This window comes from Ursus arctos, unplaced genomic scaffold (genome assembly GCF_023065955.2).
Source record: "Ursus arctos isolate Adak ecotype North America unplaced genomic scaffold, UrsArc2.0 scaffold_9, whole genome shotgun sequence".
Taxonomy (NCBI): Eukaryota; Metazoa; Chordata; class Mammalia; order Carnivora; family Ursidae; genus Ursus; species Ursus arctos.
Window position 1 is genome coordinate 33,781,578 of NW_026623111.1, and position 24,824 is coordinate 33,806,401.

At 40.9% G+C, this 24,824-nt stretch overlaps 1 protein-coding gene across 5 annotated transcripts in view; it reads right to left on the reverse strand.

Moving 5' to 3' along the window:
- Positions 1-24,824, reverse strand: part of ATP8A1 (ATPase phospholipid transporting 8A1) — a 224,981-nt gene that overhangs the window by 11,029 nt on the left and 189,128 nt on the right. For all 5 annotated transcript variants that reach the window (XM_044387700.2, XM_026508812.4, XM_044387701.3 and 2 more), the window contains 4 exons: positions 24,659-24,715; positions 23,626-23,733; positions 3,860-3,948; positions 3,063-3,155 (listed from right to left, as the gene is read on the reverse strand). In XM_044387700.2, coding sequence (XP_044243635.1) covers positions 3,063-3,155; positions 3,860-3,948; positions 23,626-23,733; positions 24,659-24,715 — 347 coding nt within the window. The remainder of the gene's footprint in view (positions 1-3,062; positions 3,156-3,859; positions 3,949-23,625; positions 23,734-24,658; positions 24,716-24,824) is intronic.

Consider the following 24,824-nt stretch of genomic DNA (forward strand, 5'->3'; position numbering starts at 1 on the left):
CTCATAGGGGAAAGAAACAGACAGGAGGAACAAACACATCACAATACAATGTAGTAAGTGTAACGACAGAAGCAGAAAGTGCTCAGATAGCAGAGTAGGAATTAATTTCATCTCAGAAAAGGTGAGGTAATTGCACCTGAGTTGAGTTTTGAAAACTAGGAATTAGACTGCCCCTTCTATAGGAGGGTATCAGCTTCTTGACAAAGGAAAGCATGTGCAAAGATTGGGAGGTATCAAATAAGATGGTACTTTAGAACTAACATAAGTCTGATATCGCTTGAATACACAGAAATCACAATTTCTTCCTCTTTCAAAATGTAGGTAAGATTAGCTAACTTTTAAAAAATTTTACATCAATCTCATTCTCCAAGGTTCCTAAAATAACCCTGGCAGTGGGGTTCCTGACTGGCTCAACTCGTAGAGCTGCAACCCTTGATCTAGGGGTTGTGAGTTCCAGCCCCATGTTGGGTGTAGAGATTACTTAAAAATAAGTCTTGAAAAAATATAATCCTGGCAGTAAAATCAATCTGACAATTCCTAATTGCTCTAGAATGTCATTATTTAGCATGAAGACTTTTCCAACCAGTTGCTATTTTTCTTCCTTCACAGATCTCTTCTTTTCCCTCCCCTTCTAGCCATCATCCAGCAGAAAGGCACTGTGGTCACCATCCTTCTGGTAGCCATGGGCAGCAACAGCAACACGGGCTATGTGTTATACCACGGTTTTCATCTGTGGCTTTCAGCTAACAGCTAACTCATTTGGGAGTGCTTGAGAAAAGCTGAACAGCTATTTTAGGCAAATGATGCAGCAGCAGGAAATTTATCTGATGCATTTTCTATGGAAAAGTTATGGTGGAATCCACTTCATTCCTTTTAAGCTGACTTTTTTTTCCCCCTAAGTAATCCCTACACGCAACGTAGGTTCGAACTCACAACCTGGAGATCAAGAGCTGCATATGGTCTACCTACTGAGCCAGCCAGGGGCCCTTTGACTTTTTTTTTTTTAAAGATTTATTTATTTATTTTAGAGTGAGCGAGAGCAAGGGGAGGGGCAGGGGGAGAAGGAGAAGCAGACTCTCTCCCGAGCAGGGAGACCTTATGCTGGGCTTGATTTCATGACCCTGAGATCAGGATCTGAGCTGAAATAAAGAGTCAGACGCTTAACCAACTGAGCCACCAAGGGGCCCCTTGACTTATTTTTTTTTTAATGGCAGGACTACCTACCTCACAGAATCATTGACTCTTTAGGATCAAGAGGTCACCACATCACAAGCTCCGCTTGGCTTTATGAATTTTTGAAGTCACCTATGTACTACGAACCAGGAAAACTAAATATCACACACAGGGGCCTAACATAATGTTTATGAACACACTCACAAATAGAAGGAATTGACTCCTAAGGGTAGTAATAGTATGGTCTTTCCCTAATAGTTGTTAGTAAACAGTTTTATTCGCAACTTTGTAAGCTAGGATCCTAGCATATCCTTTTTACAGCTAGAGTGAAAGAAAAGATTTACCTAGGGACTATTTGGGCCAGACAATGGACCAGGTGTAGATGTTTAGATGAAGGGACACAGATGAGGGGAAGTAGAGGGAGAAGAATACTCGTAACTCTGGAAGTTATCATTTCAGTCCTATACTCAGGGACAATGAGAGAGGTCAAGAACTTTGTCATGCTGGTGTAGGCTGTTTTTGCCGTTGTCTCCCATTCTTTTTTTTTTTTTTTAAGATTTTATTTATTTATTTGACAGAGGGACAGCCAGTGAGAGAGGGAACACAAGCAAGGGGAGTGGGAGAGGAAGAAGCAGGCTTCCCAGTGGAGCAGGGAACCCGATGCGGGGCTCGATCCCAGGACCCTGGGATCATGCCCTGAGCCGAAGGCAGACGCTTAACGACTGAGCCACCCAGGTGCCCCTGCTGTCTCCCATTCTTGAAAAGCAGCAAAAGGAGGGAGAATAGTGAATGGTTAGGAGCAGGGGCCCCAGAAGGCCCTGCTTTGTGACTTCTGACTGGGAACTTAGTCCCAGTTTCCTCATCTGCAACAAACGGGGTGACTAATTTGCACAGGACTGTTTTGGGGATCCCAGGTGACAGCGTATATGGCATGATATGTGTGGCGCCTAGCATGTAGTGAGTGCTCGACACACAGTGGGGCTCTTCCCTTTATGAGAGGCGCAGACGGGTGTGCGGGTGACCAGCCCCCCGGCCTCATGCGACTGAGGAAGGCTGGAAGCCAAGGTCTCAGCTTGAGTTCCCGGTCTGACCCTAACTGAACTGTGTCAAACTGAGTAACAATAGCAAATCGTGATGACAGTGACAGACACAGGAGCAAAGTGTTTCCTCTGGTGTAGACAAAACCTGAGCCCACGTTAGTGAAACTGAAACTGGTATCACCTTCATAATTGTGTTCGAGCATAGACTGTTTCCAAACATTTTAAATTTCTTTCCTGTAACGCTTTGTGAATGTGGTCAATTTAATTAGGTTTCTGACCTTGCTTTTATAGAGGGGGTGGTAGTGAGGAAAGGACTTGAAAAAGTAATGCACTTCACATGGGACATAGGCCCAGGTCAGTTCTGAATACACGGTACACTACTGTTGTGCACACTGCCCTTATCAAGCTCTGGTTTTCACTACCTACAATTTTATTACGGATACTGTTTCAAGCTAAAAGACTTTTTTCCTCCCCTTTCATTTTAATAATACAATAATAGTTGTAACGACTGTTCATTTAAAGTTCATTAAGCACCAGATGCTAAGCTACCTGGTTTGTCAATTATTATCTTATTTAATTCTAAAAACTAGCCATGAAGGAGATATTATTATCCCCATTTTATAGATGAGAAAAATCGAGGCTCAAGAGCACTGAGCAACTTGGCTAAGGTCACACGTAGCTTAGTGAATGGCACATTCGATTTGAATCCACAGCTCTCTGATTCTAAAATAGGTCATTGACACTGGCTTGCTCCATGTTAAATGAGGAATATACGTTTTACCACTTATTTCTAACCCTAGTAAAACATAAAGTTCACTTGGGAAAGAACATATTCGGTGTGTATTTTACCTTTTTCCAAGCACAACTGCACCTGGGTCTTGAGATTTTGCCTCCAGCTCCTGAACTTCATCTACTAATGTTTTAAAAGCAGTCCTCTTGATACTGGGGGAAAAAGCATTTGCATGTAAATCTTCGAGTGAAGATGTAACACCTTACAAAACTGGTGTATTATCAAGCTGCTAGGTACAACAGTAAGTAGAGTATAGGCGATCGCTTTTCAATGGAATCTAAGAAATTACAGTAATTCTGAGCATTACGTAATTACAGAAACAAGTCTTAAAAGGAATGGTTTAGTTTTATAATATTAAATCTCTCATAGTTATTAAATAGGCATCATATAATTAACTTGAATGGTACCTTTTTTTGTGGGAAGAGGTAACATTTTAAAGCTGACAATCCTTGAGAAAAATCAGTAAAGGTTAAGCTTGTTTCATTCTATATTGCATATAGGCTTTGAAACAGGCAGGCAAAAACCTTTTTTCCTCCCACAACTATTGTTCATCAATAAAATATGTATGTGTTTTGAGATTACAGATCTTCTTCTACCTTGAATGGATTTTTCAAGCTGATTTCTAAAAATGTATTCTCTAATATTAATTGAAACTCCTTGCTTTACTTCTCATTCCATCTTTAATTTCCTAAGTCTTCAATCACTCATTTCTTCTTTATTTACATATGCAGAGTTAACTAATATTAGTAATTCCACTTTGTAAACTCTACATTCTTGATCTGACGTTATAACTGGAGAAATCTGAGGATTAATATACATCTATATGTTTATGTCCATAACCAAGTACTATACTTACACCTTGTACGCCACATCGAGAAGCAAGGACGCCACAGGAATAAATAATAGGCCCATCCAGAAGACGCCTGAGCTGAACAACATGGCAGCCTGAGGAAAGGATCAGAAACAACATGGCTTTCACACCCAAGACGTACATAATTCATGTTTAGTCTTTACATGATTTTAAGTAAAATAATGAAAAAAAATCTCACTCTGCAAGAGGATATACAGTAATTTTAAATCCAAACTTGTGCACAATTTGGAACTAAAAGCCAAATGTGTTAAAACATGTCTTTACTACATCTATTTTCCCCCTTTACGCAGCTAATATAGCAAGGTTTTATCATGTGCCAAATCTTTTCATAGTTTTATGTGAGATTTTTATTACTGTGGTCAGTACGTGGAGTAATAAACTTTGACCTTCTTTTATAACTTAGAATATCAAAATCAATCTTTTGGAGCAAATTTCTGGCTTACATTCTTTTATAACATGTAAAATAAATCCTAGTTAGAAACTAAATTTACAATTCCTAGCAAATAAAAATTAACTTGTAAAATGTTACATTATATTAAAAAATCATCTATATAAACCACAATATAGTTTAATCAATTAAGATATTTATGATATTAGGCAGAATAATCTTAATTTTTGTTCAAAGATTTACATAACTTGTATTGGTATGTCCTGTTACTGTGAAAGTCAAACCAAATATCTAGTGTGTAAAACCCAAATAACAGTGTATTAAAAATAGTTTTCATCATTCCTTTGTATTAAATACCAAATCACTATATCAGAATCTTTTGGATTACAAGGAAAATCATTCTATGGTTAAAAAATTAATAAATCTATTAGCTGTTTGCCATTAGAATAAAAATCCCTCTGTAATGTAATTAGATTACACAGAGTTTAAAAGGAATATGTCATACAGTAAAACCAAAAGAAATATTTTATTTCACTTTGAGGCTATTTGTTTATTAGAGTAAATTTGCAGTGCCTGCTTAAGGGCATAAATGTATTGGTATAACTCCATTAAAAAGCAGCCAACTAATGCAAGCACATTTACACTTGGCTCAAATTCACAAGGATTTTTATTTATTTTTTTAACCAGGTGTGGTTCAGGAATTAAAAATGACCTAGAGTTTAATTCTTACAGACCAATACAGTTACATGTTAACAGTCCTAATCAATCAATCCTTATCTAATATAAAGTTCACTAATTTTAAATTAAGCTTGAGATTACCTATTCATTTTGACTCTCAACTGAAGACCAGGAACTGCAGTTTAATTTTTTTTTTTTTTTTTTTTGCATTAACATGGGCTCATTGATATAGATTGTCAGTTCAAGGATGCTATGGTTCTTTTTCCCCCTACATAGGATTAAATAGCTCTGAGCATGTTTAAAATAAAAACATGCTATTAAATAGCACCTATATTCTAGACACCAACAAAATGGAAAATATTCACATAAAAGTCACTTTATTTTATAAGCAAAACATGATCTTCAACATGTTTGCTGACATCCTCAATAGTGAAAACCAACAATTACTATGTAATAGGAAATGTCTATCAAATCAGTGGGTTTTGTTTAGATTGAAGGAAACTTTTTTGTGAGGTAACAACTGCAAAAAAAAAAAAAAAAAAGAAAGAAAAGAAAAAAAGAGAGAGAGAAAGAAAAGACCCCCCCCCCAAAAAAAACCCCAACCATTTCTTTTTGCATCTGGGGGGAAAAGGTAGATAAGATTCTAAGTCCTGCAACTGAAAATGCCTAATTTGCTTGGCTTAATTTTAATCTATTTTAATTTAGGGGCAAAAAAAGCAAGATTTATGCTCGCCTTTGCCACCTTGTATTAAATGTGGCTGGTGGAAAAGGCAAACGAGGTGGCGGAGACTCTGGGCTGCTAATTCTGACCATTGTGATGTTAACTATGACTGTGGAACAACTGGCGCTCACTATTCAGTCCGCCAGCCTTTGGCTTTACAAATGAACAACATGAATTGGGAGGAAAAAAGTTTTTCTGCGTCATATCTGAAAGCCTGTCAGATTTTTTTTCTTTTGCAGAGTTAATCCAAACCTAAAAGATTTAAAGCCGACATTCGCATTAAAGACAGAGTCTCTTTGTATTTTTTGGGTGAAGAGGGGGGAGAAAAAAATAAAATCCCACAGAGGTATTTCCTTCCTTTCTGTACAAGAAAGCTCCCCCTCCGTCTGGAGAGACCATTTTTGTCTCTAACTTTTCACATCTCGCCACTCGCAGGCAGGTCAGCTGGGGAAAGGCGCCCGATCCCCGCAGACAATGGGGGGGGGGGGCGTAACAGCGACCCGCTCAGGGCTGGGCGCGCGCTCCCTCCTGAGCAGTTTGTAAATTGCTCCGAACGTGGGAGAGTGGGGGGCCGTGCCAAGCGGCCCCCACGGCCCCTCCTCGAGGCCTTGTGAAACCAAATGGAATCTGCCACAAAAGTGGCTCCCGGGGGACTTGAGAATGGCTCCGGCGAAGTTGCTGCAAAGCCAGGAAAGCGGAGGACACAGGCCTGCGCGGGGAACAAACAAACGCTTGTGTCCGCACAGCAGCGCTGGCAGGCCGTCGGACCGCGCGGGCTTCCAAAGAGCACTCCTGCCGCCGGAAAACGCGGCGTGCGGAGGAATGAGGCATGCTTCGGGAACTTCCGTGTGAACTTGCAGAGAAAGAGCGTTTGAGAAAACACCAGCGTCTGCGCCTCTTAGCCATGCCAAGGGGCTTGACTGGATAAGAAGGGCTTCCCTTCCAAGCACAGGAGGGGCTCCCTTAGCACCTGGTTCCCACACCAGAGAGAAACACGTCTTCCCCGTCAGGGCCCCCAGTTCGGTCTCCTAGGCGAGAGGCTTTAAATGTGCTGTCTACACAGCTACAGCGATGTGGTTCTTCCCTCTACCCTGCCTTTAAACAATAAATGTCAGACTGGTGCACTAGAACTCTTATTCTTCGGTAACGTACAGACGCGGTCTCAAAGAGAAGGCCCTTTGGGGAATCCTCAGACTATCTCCTTGGGCCCTGATTGGAGCAGGACTGAGGATAAACAGCCCTCAGGAGTGCTGGCACTGCCCTCCCTTCCTAGCTCTCAGACCTGGGGGAAGTGACTGGAGTCTCTGCTTCCTCAGCTGGAAAGTAGACTAAGAATCAAACCCCACTGTGTTTGCAGAGTAGCTGCTTTTATTATTGATACTGATTAACAACCTTTCCCTTCTTCATTTAATTTTCAAATTTCTTGAAACACCTAGGTGTTTCATTCTTTCTAGTGATCTCTCCTATGAGCTTCAAGGAAGAAAATTTTTGTCACAGTATCAAATTCAGTGTCAGTCAGTTTGTAAATGTCATGGTTTTCATCACATTAAATGTCACAATATATTCTCATCTCAAGACTGAAACTGACCAAGGTAACTGACCATTAATACGTTGCTATTCATCTCGATTTGCTAATTTAGGAAATGGAGACAAATCATCTTTTTCATAAAAATTATTAAAGACTGTCAGGGCACCATAATGTAGGAAGGGAAAATTATGCAGAAAACAGTGCTGTAAATCTTGTTTAGTTGTTTTGCAGAGGGGAGGGAGGACAGCAAGATAAATTAATATAAATTCCAGGGAGGTGAAGAGTTCATGTCAATAATAACAAAAAACCAAGGAGTGATTATTAAGGTCTAGATAAAGCTTTATAGAAGGACTTTCTAAGCTTAAGAACAGTAAAAAAGAAACAAAACAAAAAAACAGAAAAAACAAGTGTAAGAAGAAATGCTTTAAAGAACGGATTCATAAAAATGTATAAGTTCCACATGTTCTAAAAGAACATAACTAAAAAGTAAGTGATAGACAAGAAACTGGGAGAATGACTGAGTAACACAAATATATGAAATTCTGCATTAATACCTGATTATAAAAATAAGAATATAAAAGTTCTTATCTTCATAAGAATAGCTAAGATCCCAATAAATAGGCAAAAGACCAGAGAAGGTATTCACAAAAGCAGCAGCAAGTAATCAATAACGTGGAAAAGTGTTGTGCCTCCGTGTAGTCATAGAAACGCTACAAATCAGATTTAAACAATTCACTATCACAGTTGGTGTGGGAGAAACAGCTCTTTGTAATAATTTATATTCCCACTGGCAATGTACTGGCTTTTGGGAAAGGTATTTGGCAACGTGAATCAAGGACGTAAACATTCATTCCTGTTAATTTGATAATTCAATTTCTGGAACTATGTGTTGAAATTTGGGACAGCTTTTGCATATAGGTTAGTATCCCATGAAACCATTCTGTGGTTACTAGCCCTGAGAGCACAACCCCCCAAAAGCAAGTTATGGCCTAGGGCTTAGTAAAGGTAGAAATAAACCACTGCAGCACCCTCTTGAAGAGTCACACTGCAAAGTAGTGAGAAATCGCTGTAAAGAACCCTACTGAGCCGTTATTTATTTGTTTATTTACCTATTGTTTTATTTAGGTAATCTCTACCCCCAACATGGGGCTCGAACTCATGACCCTGCGATCAAGAGTCACATGCTCTTATGACTGAGCCAGCCAGGCACCATGGAACAGTTTTTTAAATCAAGGTTTCTAAATGTATTTATCCACATTCTGCTTATTAACACATTCCCTGGAACTAATTCTGGGGCATGCAGATATTCAATGTGGGTTCTTTTAAATAGGAAAACATCAGTGAAAACAAACAGGACAGAATGTGGCTGGTTACGTACACGTACATCCATGTTAGACAATATTATCCAGGCTGCTCAAGACATTGTTCACAGACTGTAATTATTAGAAAACGGATTGTCTAAAAAAGCCTTAAATAAAGGGAAAGGTAAAATATCCTAGAATTCTGTCAGGAGGCTTCCGTTACCATGTAAACACACTCCCCGGGAAGGCTGGTGGTTTCTATTATCTATATGGGGATCAGTCACAATCTCTCCCCGTGGCTTACATCTCTTGGCACTTTGAATGTAATCCATCTCAAATTGAACACACGCTGTTTTCTCCCCAAACCTGCTCTTCCGTTGTGCCAACTATCTAGGGAATGGCTTCACTGCCAGCTGTATAAGACACAAATGTGGGCTCTATTCTGGTCTCTTTATACCCCCAGGTTCTGTTCTGTGTTTTGCCAGCCCTTCTGCCATGACCCCAGTCCAGAAACTTGCCCATCCTCCTACTCGCCTACAAGCTAGACTTCGTGACTCCGTGTTGCTCTGCTTCCAGCCCTGTCCCCACACTGCAGCCCGGGGGATACTTCCAGAGTGCAAATTAGATTTTAGCAGCTCTTGGATTAAACCCATTCCATGGCTTCATAACACCCTGAGGAGACAGTACCAAATCCTTAATAGGATTTAAGACCTTGCCTACCTGACTTGTGCTTGCTTCCCACGTGCCCTCTCTTCAGCCAGCCCCCATCTCTAGCTACACAGGTGTGTTTTATCTTGGAAGGTGCCCATGTTCACTCTCATCCTTGGGCCCTTCCATCTCTGACCTCCTGTTTATTTAACTTTCACATCAGCTGGCACCTCCTTCCTTACACTTGGGTGAACTGACCCTACTCTGGGCTTCCGTTTTGGGGGCACCTAGCACCCATTTTCTAGGTGCTCCTTTGTCTTTCAGTTAGACCATAATCTCTGTAAGAGGAAGAAATGTATCTTGATGAGTTCTGACAACCAAAGAGCTTAACCACCAAGCAGGTGCTCAGTAAATGACTGTTCGATAAATAAGTTCTTACAATCCAGTGTTTGGAGAGATTGAAAGTTGAAGACCCCAGACCTTTGGGACTCTCTGCTCCTAGACGTGGCCATGACACTTGGCTTGGTTTTCCTGTATTCTGGCATGGAGTTACCCTGGGAGCAGTTATAACTAGGTGTTTATGTGATCTGGGGAGGGGGGAGAAAAGGTTGATCCAGGTCCTTAACCATCCTTTTTCAACATAGGCTGTATTTTCTTTTAAAAAAGTGGAGCAACAGGGGCACCTGGCTGGCTCAGTCAGTAAAGCATTCAACTCTTGATCTTGGGGTTAGGGGTTCGAGCCCCATATTGGGTATAGAGATGACTTAAAATTAAATCTTAAACAAACAAACAAAGCTGAGCAACTTGCATTAAAAGTAAGGTATGTTAAACCACCCCTCCCCCATCTGAACCAACAGAAATATTTCATTGAATCAGGGAAAGTAGGATAACTGGAAATGATGTAATTTTGGGGGGAGTCAGGAAAGGATATAGAATGGGCAGGAAGAGAATGAAGGTCTCCTACCAACATTAATGAAGACTTTTATTAGCTACATGAATACGTTGCAATGTCAAATAAAAAGAAGAATATATCATCCTAGTCTTCCCCATCTCAACAAACATTAACTTTATCCTTCCAGCTGTTCTGGCCAAAAAACTTACGAGTCATCCTTTCTCCACCCTTTTCTCCCAAACTGCACATCCAGTCTTTGGCAAATCCAATCTGCTCTACTTAAAAACAAAATCCACATCAATGTTCAGAGCAGCATTATTCACAACATCTAAAAGGTGGAAATATCAATAGATAAATGGATATATGAAATAGATAAATGGATAAACTACATACAATGGGATATCAGCCTAAAAAAAAAAAAAAAGAAATTTGGACACATGCTACCACAGATGAACCCTGCTAAATGAAATAAGCCAGACACAAAAGGACAAATATTCTATGTTTCCATGTATATGCATTAGGTAGACTAGTCAAATTCAGAGACAGAAAGTAGAACAGTGGTTGTGAGGGGCTGGGGGGAGGAGGGAATGGGGACTAATTGTTTAATAGATGGAGTTTCAGTTTGGGATGATGGAAAAGTTCTGGAGATGGATGGGGGTGATGGTTGCACAACACTGTGAATGTGCTTAATTACCACAAAACTCTACACTTAAAAATGTTTAAAATGATAAATAGTAAATTATGTACATTTTATCAAATAAAACATGTTTAAAAAATTAAAAGGATTCTAAGATCAAAATCCTCCTCCCCCCAAATCCAGTCTCTACCCACTTCCTAGCCCTTCCACCCTGGCCTAAGTTCCCACCAGGTCTTCTGATCTCTGCTCAAGGTCACCTTTCCAGTGCTGCCTTCCATGACCATCCCACTTAAAGTAGCACCCCACTCCCACGTTAGTACTTTCTATGCTCTTTCCTCTGCGACGGTTCTCCGTGGCACTTGCTACCATCTAGCGTGCTCCAGAACAGACTTAGATATGTGTCCCTCTCCTTCCCCTGTCCCTTCCCTTGAGAGTATAAGCACCCACGGGCAGGAGTTTTCTCTTTTGTTCACTGCTGTATCCCCAGCAACTAGAATAGTCCTTTGACACGTAATTGTGGAAAGAATAAATTATTTAATCAAAGTTAAGTGTACAAATTAAGGGTAAAAAAAAAAAGACTGGACTAATATGTTAACAGTGATTACCTTTGGATAGTGGGGCAGTGCTGTTTCTTTCCTTTTGCCTCTATTTTCCAAAGTATATTTAATGACTCTAAGCTACTCACATAAATCAAAATTCTGAATTTTACCTTAAAAAGCAGAAATATCATAAATTTTTGCTGATATGAGAAACATTCAAGATAGCTATAATAAAACCACTATTTCTAGTCAGACCCTAACTTCCCTTTCCACATTTAGGATTATTTTCCTAGGCTCGGTTACAATCATGCAGAGAAGATGTATTGTCTTTTTCTTTTTCCCCAAATTGTTCTCTAATTGGGAAGAAGGGGCAATTCAATAGTGATCCTCCCAATCAGGAACATGGTATGTTTATTTATTTAACTTGTTTTCTTATATTTCTCTCATTTATCTAATTCTCTAGCTTTCTTCTCACTCACCCCATACATAACTGGCCACAGTCTCTCCTGTTGTTGCTGTGAATGGGACCTTTCATTTTCTTTGTGTAGGAGGGCTTATTTTTGAAGACTTAGGGCTTTTCCAAGGGAGTTAACAAGTTTTGGAAAAAAAAATCCAAACACTTATTATATATAGCTTACATATCCCATTACGTGCTTCTTAGAATTTGGCCAGTAGGGTGTCAGACCCAAGAGTGTAATAGTTCTTTCTGTCCACGGCGCCTTTGAAATATCTTGGTAGAGCAACCCTGTCCATGCAGGGGGTGGTCTGTGTGACCGTGTGGGGATCCTCACATCTCATGACTTCCCACTATTTTTTTTAAAGCCATTCACCAAGTTATGAGCTCACTTAACATCTCTTGCCTCCTCCTCTTTCTGGGTTAATCTTTTTTTTTTTTTTTGTTGTTGCAGAGAGAGAGAGAGAGAGACAGAGAGAGACAGAGCACAAGCAGGGGGAGTGGCAGGCAGAGAGAGAGAAGCAGGCTCCCTGCTCCTGATGCGGGGCTCAATCCCAGGACTCTGGGATCATGACCTGAGCCTAAGGCAGACGCTTAACTGACTGAGCCACCCAGGTGCCCCGGGGTTAATCTTTCTGGTGTCCCCTGGAAGCATCTTCTGAAATCATTTTCATAAAAAAACTTCAGGTTTTCAGGTTTCTTTTCATACAAAATTTCTGGGTCTTTCCAACCACACTATGGCTCTCTTCTCCCTCCCGTGCCTCAGTGCTTTGTCTCTGCCCTGTCAGCTGGACACTTTTTTGGAAAAGGTAGACTCTGTCCCTCTGCTCCACTTTCACTGCCATCTCATCCAGCCTGTTACTCACGTGGTCTTTCCTCCGAGTTCCCTTTCTCACTTCCTACTCTCAGGGGCTGGGAGAGCTGATGCACTGCGCCTGGGGTACAAGGATACCTTTTGGTATCTTGAAAGCTGAAACTCACAACTTTAACATCTATATTTTTATGGCAAAATATAAATTTTATATAAACAGAATAATATTTAGTGTCTCAACATCGTGCCTTCTCCTGTCAACACAACCACTGATGTATGGAAACTTCGTCTTGGCTCATCAAAATCAGTGTTGCTTTCAGACGATACCGTGCTACTTGAATTTCAACTTGCTAACATTTCTGGAAGTGTCTTTGTGTCCAAGGCCTGGGAAGCACCAGGGTGTGACATTGCCAGGGTCTCTAAGTTGTGTGAGCCTTTCCCCAGAGGCTCAAGCCTTTCTATCTCAATTAATTGCGGTACCTGGGTATGGGGTTGAATTTGGAGTACCTGGGTATCACTGGGGCAGCACTAAATGGTGCATCCCCACTACTTTGTACTTTAACCAGAGACAAACTTCAAGCTCCTAGAAACTTTGGCTTGAAGACATGAACTTCCACTGAAACCCTTCAGTGGCTACATATCTTGGGTAGTCTAGCTCAAAACTTCCCTCTGATAAAACCCAAAGACAGAGGAAGGCACATGCCAAGTTCCATGTTCTGGTGTTTATCACTGAGAAAGGTCTTCGATGTCTTATTTTAGCTGAAAAAAATTCTTGCAAATCTTCAACTATATCCTATTATAGTCATGTCAAAATTCAAAATGTTTTTCATCTTTACTCGTTTATTATTAGTATTGTTAGTCATGTCCTCTGACCCAAATCTTTATTCTATGGTCTCAGGTACTTTCTAGAATACTCTGTATTTCATAATGAAAAGCCATCCGCCATGGTTTAAAGTAATGCTGTTAATGACATTAGAGTAGCTTTCTGTGACCTAGTCTCTGCTTAACTTTTCAATTCTAGCTCTAACCGTTCCCTACCGTGGCCACCCCAAGCTCCTTCTTTGCTTGGGCTGTTTTCTGCTTGGGAAGTCCTTCTCCCACTTGCCTTCTTGGATAGCTTGGGACCAGAAGTACCAAGAAACCATGCAAACTATAGCCTGGGGGTTGAGGGGCCCCTCCTCTGCTAGCCCCTCGGCATCCTGATCACAATAATTAGCATCCCCCATTATAATTACCCCTCGATCTGTTTTACCCACAAGACTCACCCTCCTCAGGAGGACTCTCTTTTTTCACCTTATGAGCCACTGACACAGAGGCACTCTGTAAATCTCAGTTGTACTGCACTGACTTGGGCTCTGCTACAGGATGAATTATTAGTTTCTCCATAAAAACAGACAAGGCAGAACACCCAGAAAACAACTAAGAAGAAGGGTGTTTCAAATAAACTCCAGTTATGTTTGCAATTATTCCCAGAAGCTCTTGATTACTCAGAGACAAAGAAAAACCTTGGCCTGGCCTATTCCAAATAAACAAACAAAAATCTTAGAAAAGATGCAAGTTGTTCCAAATCATAGAAAAAATATGCAAATTAGATACTAGCTCTTGGTATTTATATGCTTTTTGCCCCCCATGGACATTTCTGGATGGTGGTGAGGGGCTGAAGTGGGAGCGCTAGGTCTGAGGGACTGAGAACTGATATTCAATCTAGCTGTATGATGCAGGGAACAGCTTTGCATCTCCGCCCTCTGGCAAAGGGAAGAATGAGAAAAGAAATGACTAAGAAAGATGCTCAGAGGAAAGGGATGAAGAGTTAGTTAGTTGGGACCTGAAGTGAGAAGTTAACTTTTTTTAAAAAGAAAGTTAAATTTCACTATATACCAATATATACTGAGAACTGAACATGCAAAATCATCTTTCTGAAAAGGAACCAGAGCGCCAGGATATGTGTGGCTCTGAAACTTTATTTCCTAGGGATCTAGTTCCCAGAATAGTGAAAATAATTGAGAACAGAATTAGTTTTAATCTTCCTTGTTGTGCTATTTAAAAAACTTAAAAGTAGAAAAATGAGGGCAGAATTAGTAACCAAATATTCTTTTTATTATAAGAAATATAGCTTAAAAGTGTTATGATGTTCCTGGACGAGTTGTGTAAGATAGAGTACATCATCTCAGTGCTCAACCTGTTTATTTCTTCTGTCATTCCCGCAGTTTTTTTAGAACTTTGTGTTGGCTCTTTATCTCAAAAACCATCTCAGAAAACATCAATTGTTCGATTTCTAGTAATTCAATCTGTGAAACATACTGACCTATATCTCAGATTGTAGAAAGTTACTTTAAAAAATTTTAAATTTATTTTCCAGCTTTACTGAGATATAATTGACACATAACATGTAAGTTTAAGGCATAGAATTTGCTGATTTGATATGTTTATAAATTGTAAGTACCACCAGGGCATTAGTTAACACCTCCATCCTGTCACATAATTACCATCTCTTTTAGGAAATTATTTTTAAAAACCTCAAAAAAATCAAAAGCACTTAGCTGTAAGAAAGACATATAAAGGCTGTTAAATGGCTTATGTTGAAAAAATTACTAACTTTCATGGTAAAAACTTTTAGTTGTTCCCCCAATATATCCTCCCTGCCCTTCTTAGATGCAAACACTTGATTCTTGGCTGGACACTTTGTCCTCTAGCTCAGACTACCTTCCTCTGGCTCTCTAGTTGTAGCTATGTATGGCCATGTTACTAGCTCGCGGCCAATGAGATCAAAGTGGAAATGTGGTGGGCAATGTCTAGGAAAGAGCATCAAAGAGAAAGGGTTAATCTGTCTTCTTCCCTTTCTTGTTGGCTGGAATGTTGATTAAATGGCTAGAGCTGAAGCAGCCACTTTGGATTATGAGGTTGGCAGTGCAGCAAATTGCAGAAACCTGGTTCTTTTTTTTTTTTTTTAAAGATTTTATTTATTTGACAGAGATAGAGACAGCCAGCGAGAGAGGGAACACAAGCAGGGGGAGTGGGAGAGGAAGAAGCAGGCTCCCAGCAGAGGAGCCTGATGTGGGGCTTGATCCCGTAACGCCGGGATCACGCCCTGAGCCGAAGGCAGACGCTTAACCGCTGTGCCACCCAGGCGCCCCAGAAACCTGGTTCTTGATGACTGTGCAGCTGCCACACCAGCCTTGGACTGACTGCCATTACCAAACTTCTTTTACATGACAGAGAAACAAACTGCTATCATTTAATCCACAATCACTTTTTTTAAGCATCAAAAAATATGCCAAAAAATAACTTGATTCAGATGGTACTGCTAGGAAGCCTAAGTGATAACATGGAACAAAGCAGCTTTTGACCGCTCACTGACGATCTCTTTATTTTACTCTAACACAGAATGCAAGAATTGTGTTCAATTATAAGCTTTACTGAAGCAGATCACACAGTGACATTTGTGGTTTCCTTTCTGGGCCTTTCTGATGGAATCCCTGGCATGTAACTCAGAAACAAGCCATGCTGGTCTTATGAGCGAGAATGCCGAGCTTTCAGGGGTGATCTACCCTCTGCCCATCTCACCTCCTCCTTTCAGCACTCTTTCCCACGCTCCCTGTTCCAGCATTCCTGCCTCAGAGCACAGACACCTGTTGGTCGTTCAGCCCTGCAATGTTCTTCTTCATACATGCATCATTTTGAGTTTCAGCTTAATCATGCCTTCTTCAAAAAGACCTTCCTGGGGCAGCCATTGTCGTCCTGCCACATATCATAGCACCCTGTTTTCTTCCTATCACTTTGTGAAATTACCTTTAGTCATTCATCCTTTAGTCATTTGTTAACTGATTTTTGATTGTTTCTCCCTCCCATTCCCTGGTCCCCTCAACCTATATGCTAATGGGGATCTGGCCTAATTAACCCATTACCTGGCACCCATTAAGCTCTCAACACATATTTAAGGAATGAGTGGATGCAAGAATGAGTTGACTTTAGAGAACAGGCAAATTCTGACATACTAACAGCAGGCTTTGTTCAATTTCCTATGGTTTGGTTCTGCCATACCGTCTCTTACATTTATGACATCAACATCCCATCATTAGCAATGAGATCCCTAAGGGTAAGAACTGATTCCATTCATCTCTGCATCCTCCACTGCCCAACACAGAGCCTGGCATATGTTAGACATTCAATACAGGTTTGCTCTGTGTTGTCATTAAAGATGCTGTCTCTACAGAAAGCCAGCTCTCACAACGACTCTAAAGACGGCTCTAACTTGAAAATGTCCTGATTTGACATTACAGTTGTCATATCCATCTCTCTCTTTGCTTAGTGTTTTTTTTTTAAGATTTTATTTATTTGAGATAGAGAGCAGAGCGAGAGAGAGAGAGCAGGAGCGGTGGGGAGGCAGGCAGAGGGAGAAGCAGGCTCTCCACTGAGCAGGGAGCCCAACGGGGGTCTTGATCCCAGGACTCTGGGATCATGACCTGAGCTGAAGGCAGACGCTTAACCGACTGAGCCATCCAGGCGCCTCTGTTTCTTAGTGTTTCTACGCAGGCTTCTCTTTACAGAACGGGCTGGAAAGTGGCTATTCAGTCAGCTGCCTTAAATACTGTGGAAGTCTGGCCTATCTCATTTACTGTCGGGGCATGAGGCCTGTTGACCAACAGTGTGTTTTGCTGGATGGGCTCCCAACTGTCGGCTCACTGAAGAACATCTGACAGACTTCAGGGTAGTTGTTCCCTCTAGGCTACTTGGCTAAGCACAGTAATCTTGGATGAAACTCCGTTGTATCATAACACTGTCCCACCCCATCGGAAAGGGCTGGTCTTGTGACCAATAAATTATGACATGCTATCTAGGTAATTAAAAGCTGATAGATGAATAAAGACTATTTTAACCAGGAAATTCCTCATATGTAAAGTAATTTATTGTGTTGGTCAAGTGGGCAATAGCACGATTTAGGAAAATCATATCACTAATGTAGTTTATTAATACCTTTCCTACAGGGGTGACACCAAAGAGTTTAACAAAGATTTTTATTGTTTTTCAGAAAGACTTTACAAACCTCAATCAAGAGATCTGAAATTCTGTAAAACACATGCTTGTTCCTTAACTTCAATTTCCTTCGGTAGTTTTATAGATCCCCTAGGCCAGGGAGAGCAGAACCAGATGGTGCTTTGGAGGACTTTACCGTGCACGTCTGCAAAGCCACGATAAATTTAAAAGTTTTGCCAATACTAAGCTGCTGGTATTAATCGTGATATGAAATGATCCTTGATGTATGTAGCTTGCTTTTTGGTTTTTAATCTGGTGTACTAATCATAGTGGCTAAAATATTTTTTTCTGGAAATTAGAAACAAAACAAAACAAAACCCAGTAACATCATCTAGACAAGTCGGAAAAGCAGGCTAGCATATGTTTATATAACATAGCACTTCTCCCCAGGGTCTACCTTACCCCATAAATTGTTGTACTGGTGTGAAAAAATACAAGTCAGGTCTGAAAAAAAAAAAGCCCTTCTCTTAAATCACAACCATATTTGTGAGAGGAAGACAGCGACATATTTAAAGTCACAGTTGAGCCTGTCGCACTATTTTCTTTTTCTTTTTCGTCTCCTCAGTAATTTCTTATTGTTGGATGTTCTACCTTTGTAAAATCCACTGCCCCCCACCCCGATGTCAGCATTCCCTCGTAACAATTAAATATGTCAGTAATTCCTGTTACTGGGATACTTGTTAATCATTATCATTGAATCATTATTCTGGACAGAGATGCAGAATTACTGTAATGGAAACAAAGTGCAACGCTATAGGAAGGAATGTTCCTAAATGGCAACACCCTGCCCACCAACTGAGAGCCACCCAATCTGGCTCTAGCTGGAGTCACCGAAGACTGCGTTCAACTCTGAGATATTTCGGGAACAGATTTTTGGAACTTCGCGCATGTAGAATGTGCTGAATTAAGGGAGAAAGAAATGATCTGATGGTGTGAAAAGAACCCCCGATCAGCGGGAAATGAGTATAGGTCCCTGAGGACGGCTGATGATAGAAATAATTCCTACAGACAACAGGCTGCTTAGTGTACCAACTGGATGCAAGTGCTTTGATGGGTGTCGCTGACACGAAAAAGGCATCTCACATCTTTAAGACCGATGAGGCTGCGAGGAAATGCCTCTATGGAGAGGGATGAGAAAAGGGAGAGAAGAAATGTAAAAGGAACAGAGGACAGTGTGTAAGGAGGTTGAGGGCACAGACTCTGCGTTCCAGTGTCAGCTCACTCACAAGCTGTGTGACCTTGAGAACTGTGCGTAACCACTCTGTGTCTGTGAAGTGTACAGTTCGCCGTGTTGTAGCGAATGTCCACAGTAAAGGCAAGGAAAGTGCGTATCCTGGTGACTGGCCTTCAGAAAATGAGGCCCCATTACTATCGGAGTGGAAACGGGGCATTCTTCAGTGATAATGGGATGATTGTGTTTTCATTTTCATAAACATTTTTTTTAATGAGATGGGTATTTATCCTAATATTGCTGTTAAGAAGACGCAAGTGGCTAGGATATGAAGTGAGATGGAATTTCTATAAATGTGTTAGGGAGTTAGGTAGGTGTTGAAAAGGGAGAATTAAAAATTTGGGTGCTTTTGAAAAGAGATGGGAACATGTCTGTAACTGGCTAACTTAGGGAAACTGACCAGGGCCGTGGGTATCCGGGGAATAGCAGCTAAATCAGGGACATCAGTGGATTGCAGGGAAGATGGCTGCAGGAAGGAAAGAAAAAAAAAAAAAAAAAAAAAGAATTTCCTACCTGGAGGTATAGAGTAGCAAGGGCCCCAAAGAGAAGGTATTTAGATCCTTAAGATGTTAGAGGAAACCAATGGATTTGAAAAGAAGACCTGGGATGAATTCTCTAGGCCACCTGCTATCACTTTGCCTACCACAAAGGTTTATTATATGGATCTAAATAAAACAAAGAAAGCTGGAAATCACACACAGTGCCTGGAGAACACAGTGTGTGCATAATAAACGTTGGTTCCCTTCCCACCCCCTCTCAGTGTTGCAAGGATTTTCTTTGAACACATTGAGAGAAATAGCTCTATCTTCAGATGGGGCTGCAAAGATGCACTAAGTATGTAAACTGGAAAGCACTAGAAAAGCCTGATCTATGTGTGAATGTGTATCCAGCTGAATATAGAAGCATGAGACCTGTACTTGTAAGTTGCCTAATTTGTGTAGAGTTGGCACCCCGAGACCCCGTTAACTAGAGCAGAGCAGCCTGTGCCCTTGCGACATTTCCGATGCTCCTCTGGAGGGAACAGACTGGAGAGAAGCGCACAGAGATCTGAATCTTAGGAGCCAGAAGGCAGCCTTGCAAGTGCCAGTGATAGATTCTGCAAATGTCACCAGTGGCCAACCAGCACAGAAAGGGGCGGTTAAATGGGCCCAGCATCCTGTCACGACATCACGACATATTGCATCTCTAGATGTTCGAAAGATGCTCTATTTGAGCCAAAATGGGCCTCTGTGTTTTCTCGGTGTCTCTGTTTTCTCATCTGTAAACTAGTCATAACAAGTTTGCAGTGAGGATCCAGTGAATCGAGGAGAAGCACATCCTGACGAAGTTCACGGACGACAGGATGGGGTCTGCCTTGCTTTCTTTTCCTCTCACTTCTCCCATCCAGGTTGCAGGCAAATCCTATCTGCTTGACCTTTAACGGGGATTCAGAATCTGACCGCTGCCACCGCTGCTGTTGCCTGGCCCAAGCCACCATTATCTCTCGCCTGGGTGACCGGGATAACCTCTTAAATGGTATACACCACAGCAGCCATGGTCCTGCCATGAAAACCCAAGCCAGATCCTAAAATCTCCCCCTCAAGTCCCTCCAACGGCTCTTGATCTGACCAGAAGTAAAAGCCACGAGGCTGTGCAGGGAGCACGACGGAAAGCTTGGCTCTCAGTCCCCCTTGCCTGAGTGTATTTTTCTTTATATACTTATGTCTGTCTATATATTTCGCTTAATTATTTTGTTCTCTTCCACTAGAAAAGTAGGCTGAGAAGTACATGAGTTTTTGTCTGTTTTATTCACAGTGTCTAGAACAGTGCATGACACATTGAAGAATCTCAACAAATAGTTGGTGAATCGAGGGAATGAATGCATATAAAGTACTGAGAGACGTTCCCGGGATACAGTGTTTAATACATATTAGGTGTTAATGGTGATATTATTCTCCCCCGATCTTGGTTGCCGTTTTGAAGAACTTCTGTCTTGCTGAATGCTGCATAGTGTATCACCCTCCAAAATACCACCTGAACTGGGATGGGGGAGCGGGGCTGCTGTTTTCAGTCTTACTCCATCTCTAATAATTCTGTACTATCCTGTAGGCCTTTATGAAGGTTTTAGGCAACCAAAACAGATGTACATATTTAATTAATTGTTTTGTTTTAGGAGGAATTGCTGCCACATTAATACAGGAAAAGAACTGGAGTCCTAGGGTACAGTGTTGGGATCAGAGGGTGAGACTCAGCAGTGGTGGTGACAGAAAGTTACGACACACCACACCACAAATCCTGTGGAGTAGCCTTAAATCCTGGGGGCTGCTGTGGGCCATGTTTTGTTATGTGGATTACATAAAACATGTCCGGTTGAGGAAGGCTAATATTTATACTGACCCTGATAATATTTATAGTAATATATTACCCTATGTAACACTCAGTAATATGTGTAATATATAACAGCATTTTGCTATGAAAGTTAACAGATGAATAAGTAAATTTTATTCAACATGGCTGGCCAATTATACATACACACACACAGATACAAATATTGGTACATAAATACATTTTGCATATATTCGCATGTTTGTGCATATGCATGTGTGTATGTATCTGGCTACACTCTTTTTAAAAAGAGTATTTTGTTTATTTATTTGAGTGAGAGCAGGGAGAGGGGCTGCGGGGAGGGACAAGCAGACTTGTACTGAGTGTAGAACCCACCACGGGGCTCGATCCCAGGAGCCTGAGACGATGACCTGAGCCGAAACCAAGAGTCAGCCGCTTAACCCACTGAGCTGCCCAGGCACCCCTGTATCTGGCTAATACTCTTGATTGAAAAATAGAATTTTAAGCTTAGAAAAATGCAAACCTATGGGTAGTTACTTCTTTCTGAAATTAACTGGATTATAGAACTAGTGACTCTCTACACAATAAAAAGGTCCAAAAATGGGTGTTGCTACAGATATTTCTTGGGACCTATTACCCCGGGCCCAGGAAATGGTAAATGTAGACTATCTACCCCTGAGGATCTGAGCGGCGAACTTGTTAAGCCCTTTCTTGGGAGGTGTTGTGAGGCTCATTTGCACACATACACATATATCAAAACGCTTTGTACACACTAAGTACTATATAAATTTAAAGTATTTTCTTTGAATAAATTCATCAGACTTACATTTTGGACAAGCTAGTCAAGCCTACAGGTATATTAATCCATTCTTCATATTTTCAGTGGAGCCCCAGCTATTTAAACATTATATTCAAAGAATCAGTAGTAATAAAATAACAAGAAAAAGAACCCCTGTTAGCACTTCCCACTGTATATGAAGTGAACAGAAACGTGATGGAGTACTGACATTCATTTCACTTTGAATTAAACACAGCATCACCGCAAGTCCCAAGAGATGATATTAAGTTTTGTGTTTGGGTAATACCAGGAATTCTACAGGCAAGGGTAGAATTATATTTGGTTGGCAAAAAGCCAATCAAACTTCACACTTGTTCTAGAAGTAGGTGGTCAAGAACTCTGTTCTTGTCATCAAAGCTGTTGGCTACAGTTGCTTAAACTATTCGAATCTCAATATCTTTTGTTTTGAAGCTAACACATTAAGAAATGAGATAAAACGAGGTCTACTGAAAATGACGTTAAGTTGAAATTAACCACAGGGAAAAGCAGGTCCAGTCGGACAGAGCACATCAAATAGACACAAAGAACAGAATTGATTTTCCAAGTGGCATCTTCACACATACATGGTCTGTGGTTTTATTTCTTCAGGGAAAAAGGGCTCAAACCAAGGTAAGAAGGAGGTGCTTCACCCCTTTCTGTTTTCCTCAAAATACATGCTGTAAATCTTCTCGAGTTCACAGGACATGTTTCAAAAGAGGCCTTCACTTTTGGTGGAAGGAAGTACTTGCTCCTTGATATGTCTGGTTTTGCTGTAATAGTATATAATGCCTCTCTCTAATAAATTTAACCACAAAATTTTTTTTTAAATGTGTCTGCATTCTGCTAATTTATAAAAAGCAGGATGCTGTCAGATAAAATTTCATGAAAATGATCTATAAACCAGACTGTCAAAAGTGAAAGGTACTCAGGCAGTACTTAGGGGCAACAAATCCATGGAAACCACTGGAAAGCTTTCCTGCGGCTGTAGGATAACGATGTTCTGTAACAGAGCTCACATTTCCTTGATTTGCAAGTTACTGTGAGGTCACAGGAAATCCTGAAATGTTTTCCACATTTTCTTTTATACATTTTATGTCAAATTTCCTGCAATTGAAATCATAAACCCTCCTACTGCTGGAATCTCTTCTGAAGGAAAGGAGATCTTGTGACACTCCTGCATGAACACCTAATAACTCAATTCCTACCAGTGTAACAAGAAACTGAAAGACAGGATTGAAAATGGACTGTGATAAGGCCGAAACGTCAGATGCCCTAACTCGTTCAAAATGAAAACCAAACCGGTATCATTTAAGATGACTCTAAAAAAATGCATTTAATCCAGTGACAGTAGATTTTCTTTAGAATAAGAGATAACAGAAGAAATGATAGACTGTCCCAAAGACATAAGCTCACCATTTCCCCAAATCTCTTCTCCAAAATGTATTTGTGGATTTATGGTCTGATTTTAAATGGTATCTTCTATATGGAGATTCTTAACCTGAGTCAAGCCCCTGACAACCATATTTTATGGTTCTAGCTATGCTTATGAAAGGGTACGTCGATTTAAGTAAAATGTCCAAGTGTGAAATCTTCTCTCAAGATTTATCCCTCGCAACTGTGGAATTTAAAAATAGCTTTTAAAGGGTTGACTACTATTTTAATATAAACCCAAGCCGGACAATTACGTCTCGTTAATGAATACCAATTTTTACGACGTGTTGGCTCATGAGTTATTAGGACACATTACCTCTCCTGACATATCGGGGGCCATTGGAACGGCGGGCCACAGAGATGAGTAGATGCCAAAAAACACCACCCAGAGCGCGATGCTGCCCCAGATCGCGATGTGGCTGAACTGTGAAGGAAGGAAATGCGAGTCAAAGACGGTCAGGGAGACCGCGCGCACACGCACGTGCTAACGAAGCTTTCGCAAGTGCCCTTATTCATTTTTCACTACACCCATAAAACAGTCTCTGTAGGAATTTCTAAATAATGACGCGTGTGTGTTTTAACTGGATCTTTCATCAGCGCTGATGCTAATGTCTTCCCCAACAGCTAGGATGTTTGCGGTACTGGCATTTATAACTGCTCCCTCCTACCTTCTTGGGGGGTCTCTCTCCTCTGACTTTCCTCTTTTTTCATCTGCTACCATCTTTAACCTTTATTTCTGCTCTGCGCGCTCTCGCCGGGAGAGGCTAGACACCACTTGTGAGAACATCACCTGTACGTCGGTGACTGTCCAATCCAGGTTTCTTGGGCCCATCTTTCCCCTGCGCGTCAAACTTTTATTTCTTTTCATGTCCTGGGTCTCTCTACCTGGATGGGAATATGCGTCAAAGCTAATGTTCTCAAATGGAACTTGTTTTATCCAGACTGGATATTTACAAATGTCCGAGGACAAATCTTTTGCTCATATGGCCGGTTTTCGTAATCGTTTTCCAATGGGCTTTCTGCGGAATGTGTCTTGTGACACACTCTACTAAGAAAAGATTCTTAGTCAAGCTTGGAAGCCTCTCTCCTTCCTGGGATATCCACAATAATATATTAAAGTCTCTGAAAATCTTGTGGTCAATAAACTTATGTGAGTTTTTGTTTTTACTGTTTCCAAACTAGACAAACTACAATTCCCAGTTCTCCCCACTCCACGGAAGACCCCTCACAATTACAACCCAGGGAACGAGGGTACAGGGATACATAAAGTTAGAATGAAGAACAGTAATGTTCGTGATAACATGTAAGTAAATGTGACATGCTGCGGTTGTGGTTAGAGACGTTCTTACCCATGTCCAATACGATGTCTCCAATCCAGCTTTCAAACACACGGTTATCACCACAAACTAAAACAGAAGGGAAAATGTTATGCTATTCCATAACTGTGTTAGTCCAAATGGTTAAAAGTGAGGTTTCTAAAGACCAGGTACTACACTGTGAATGAGACTAGGGGAC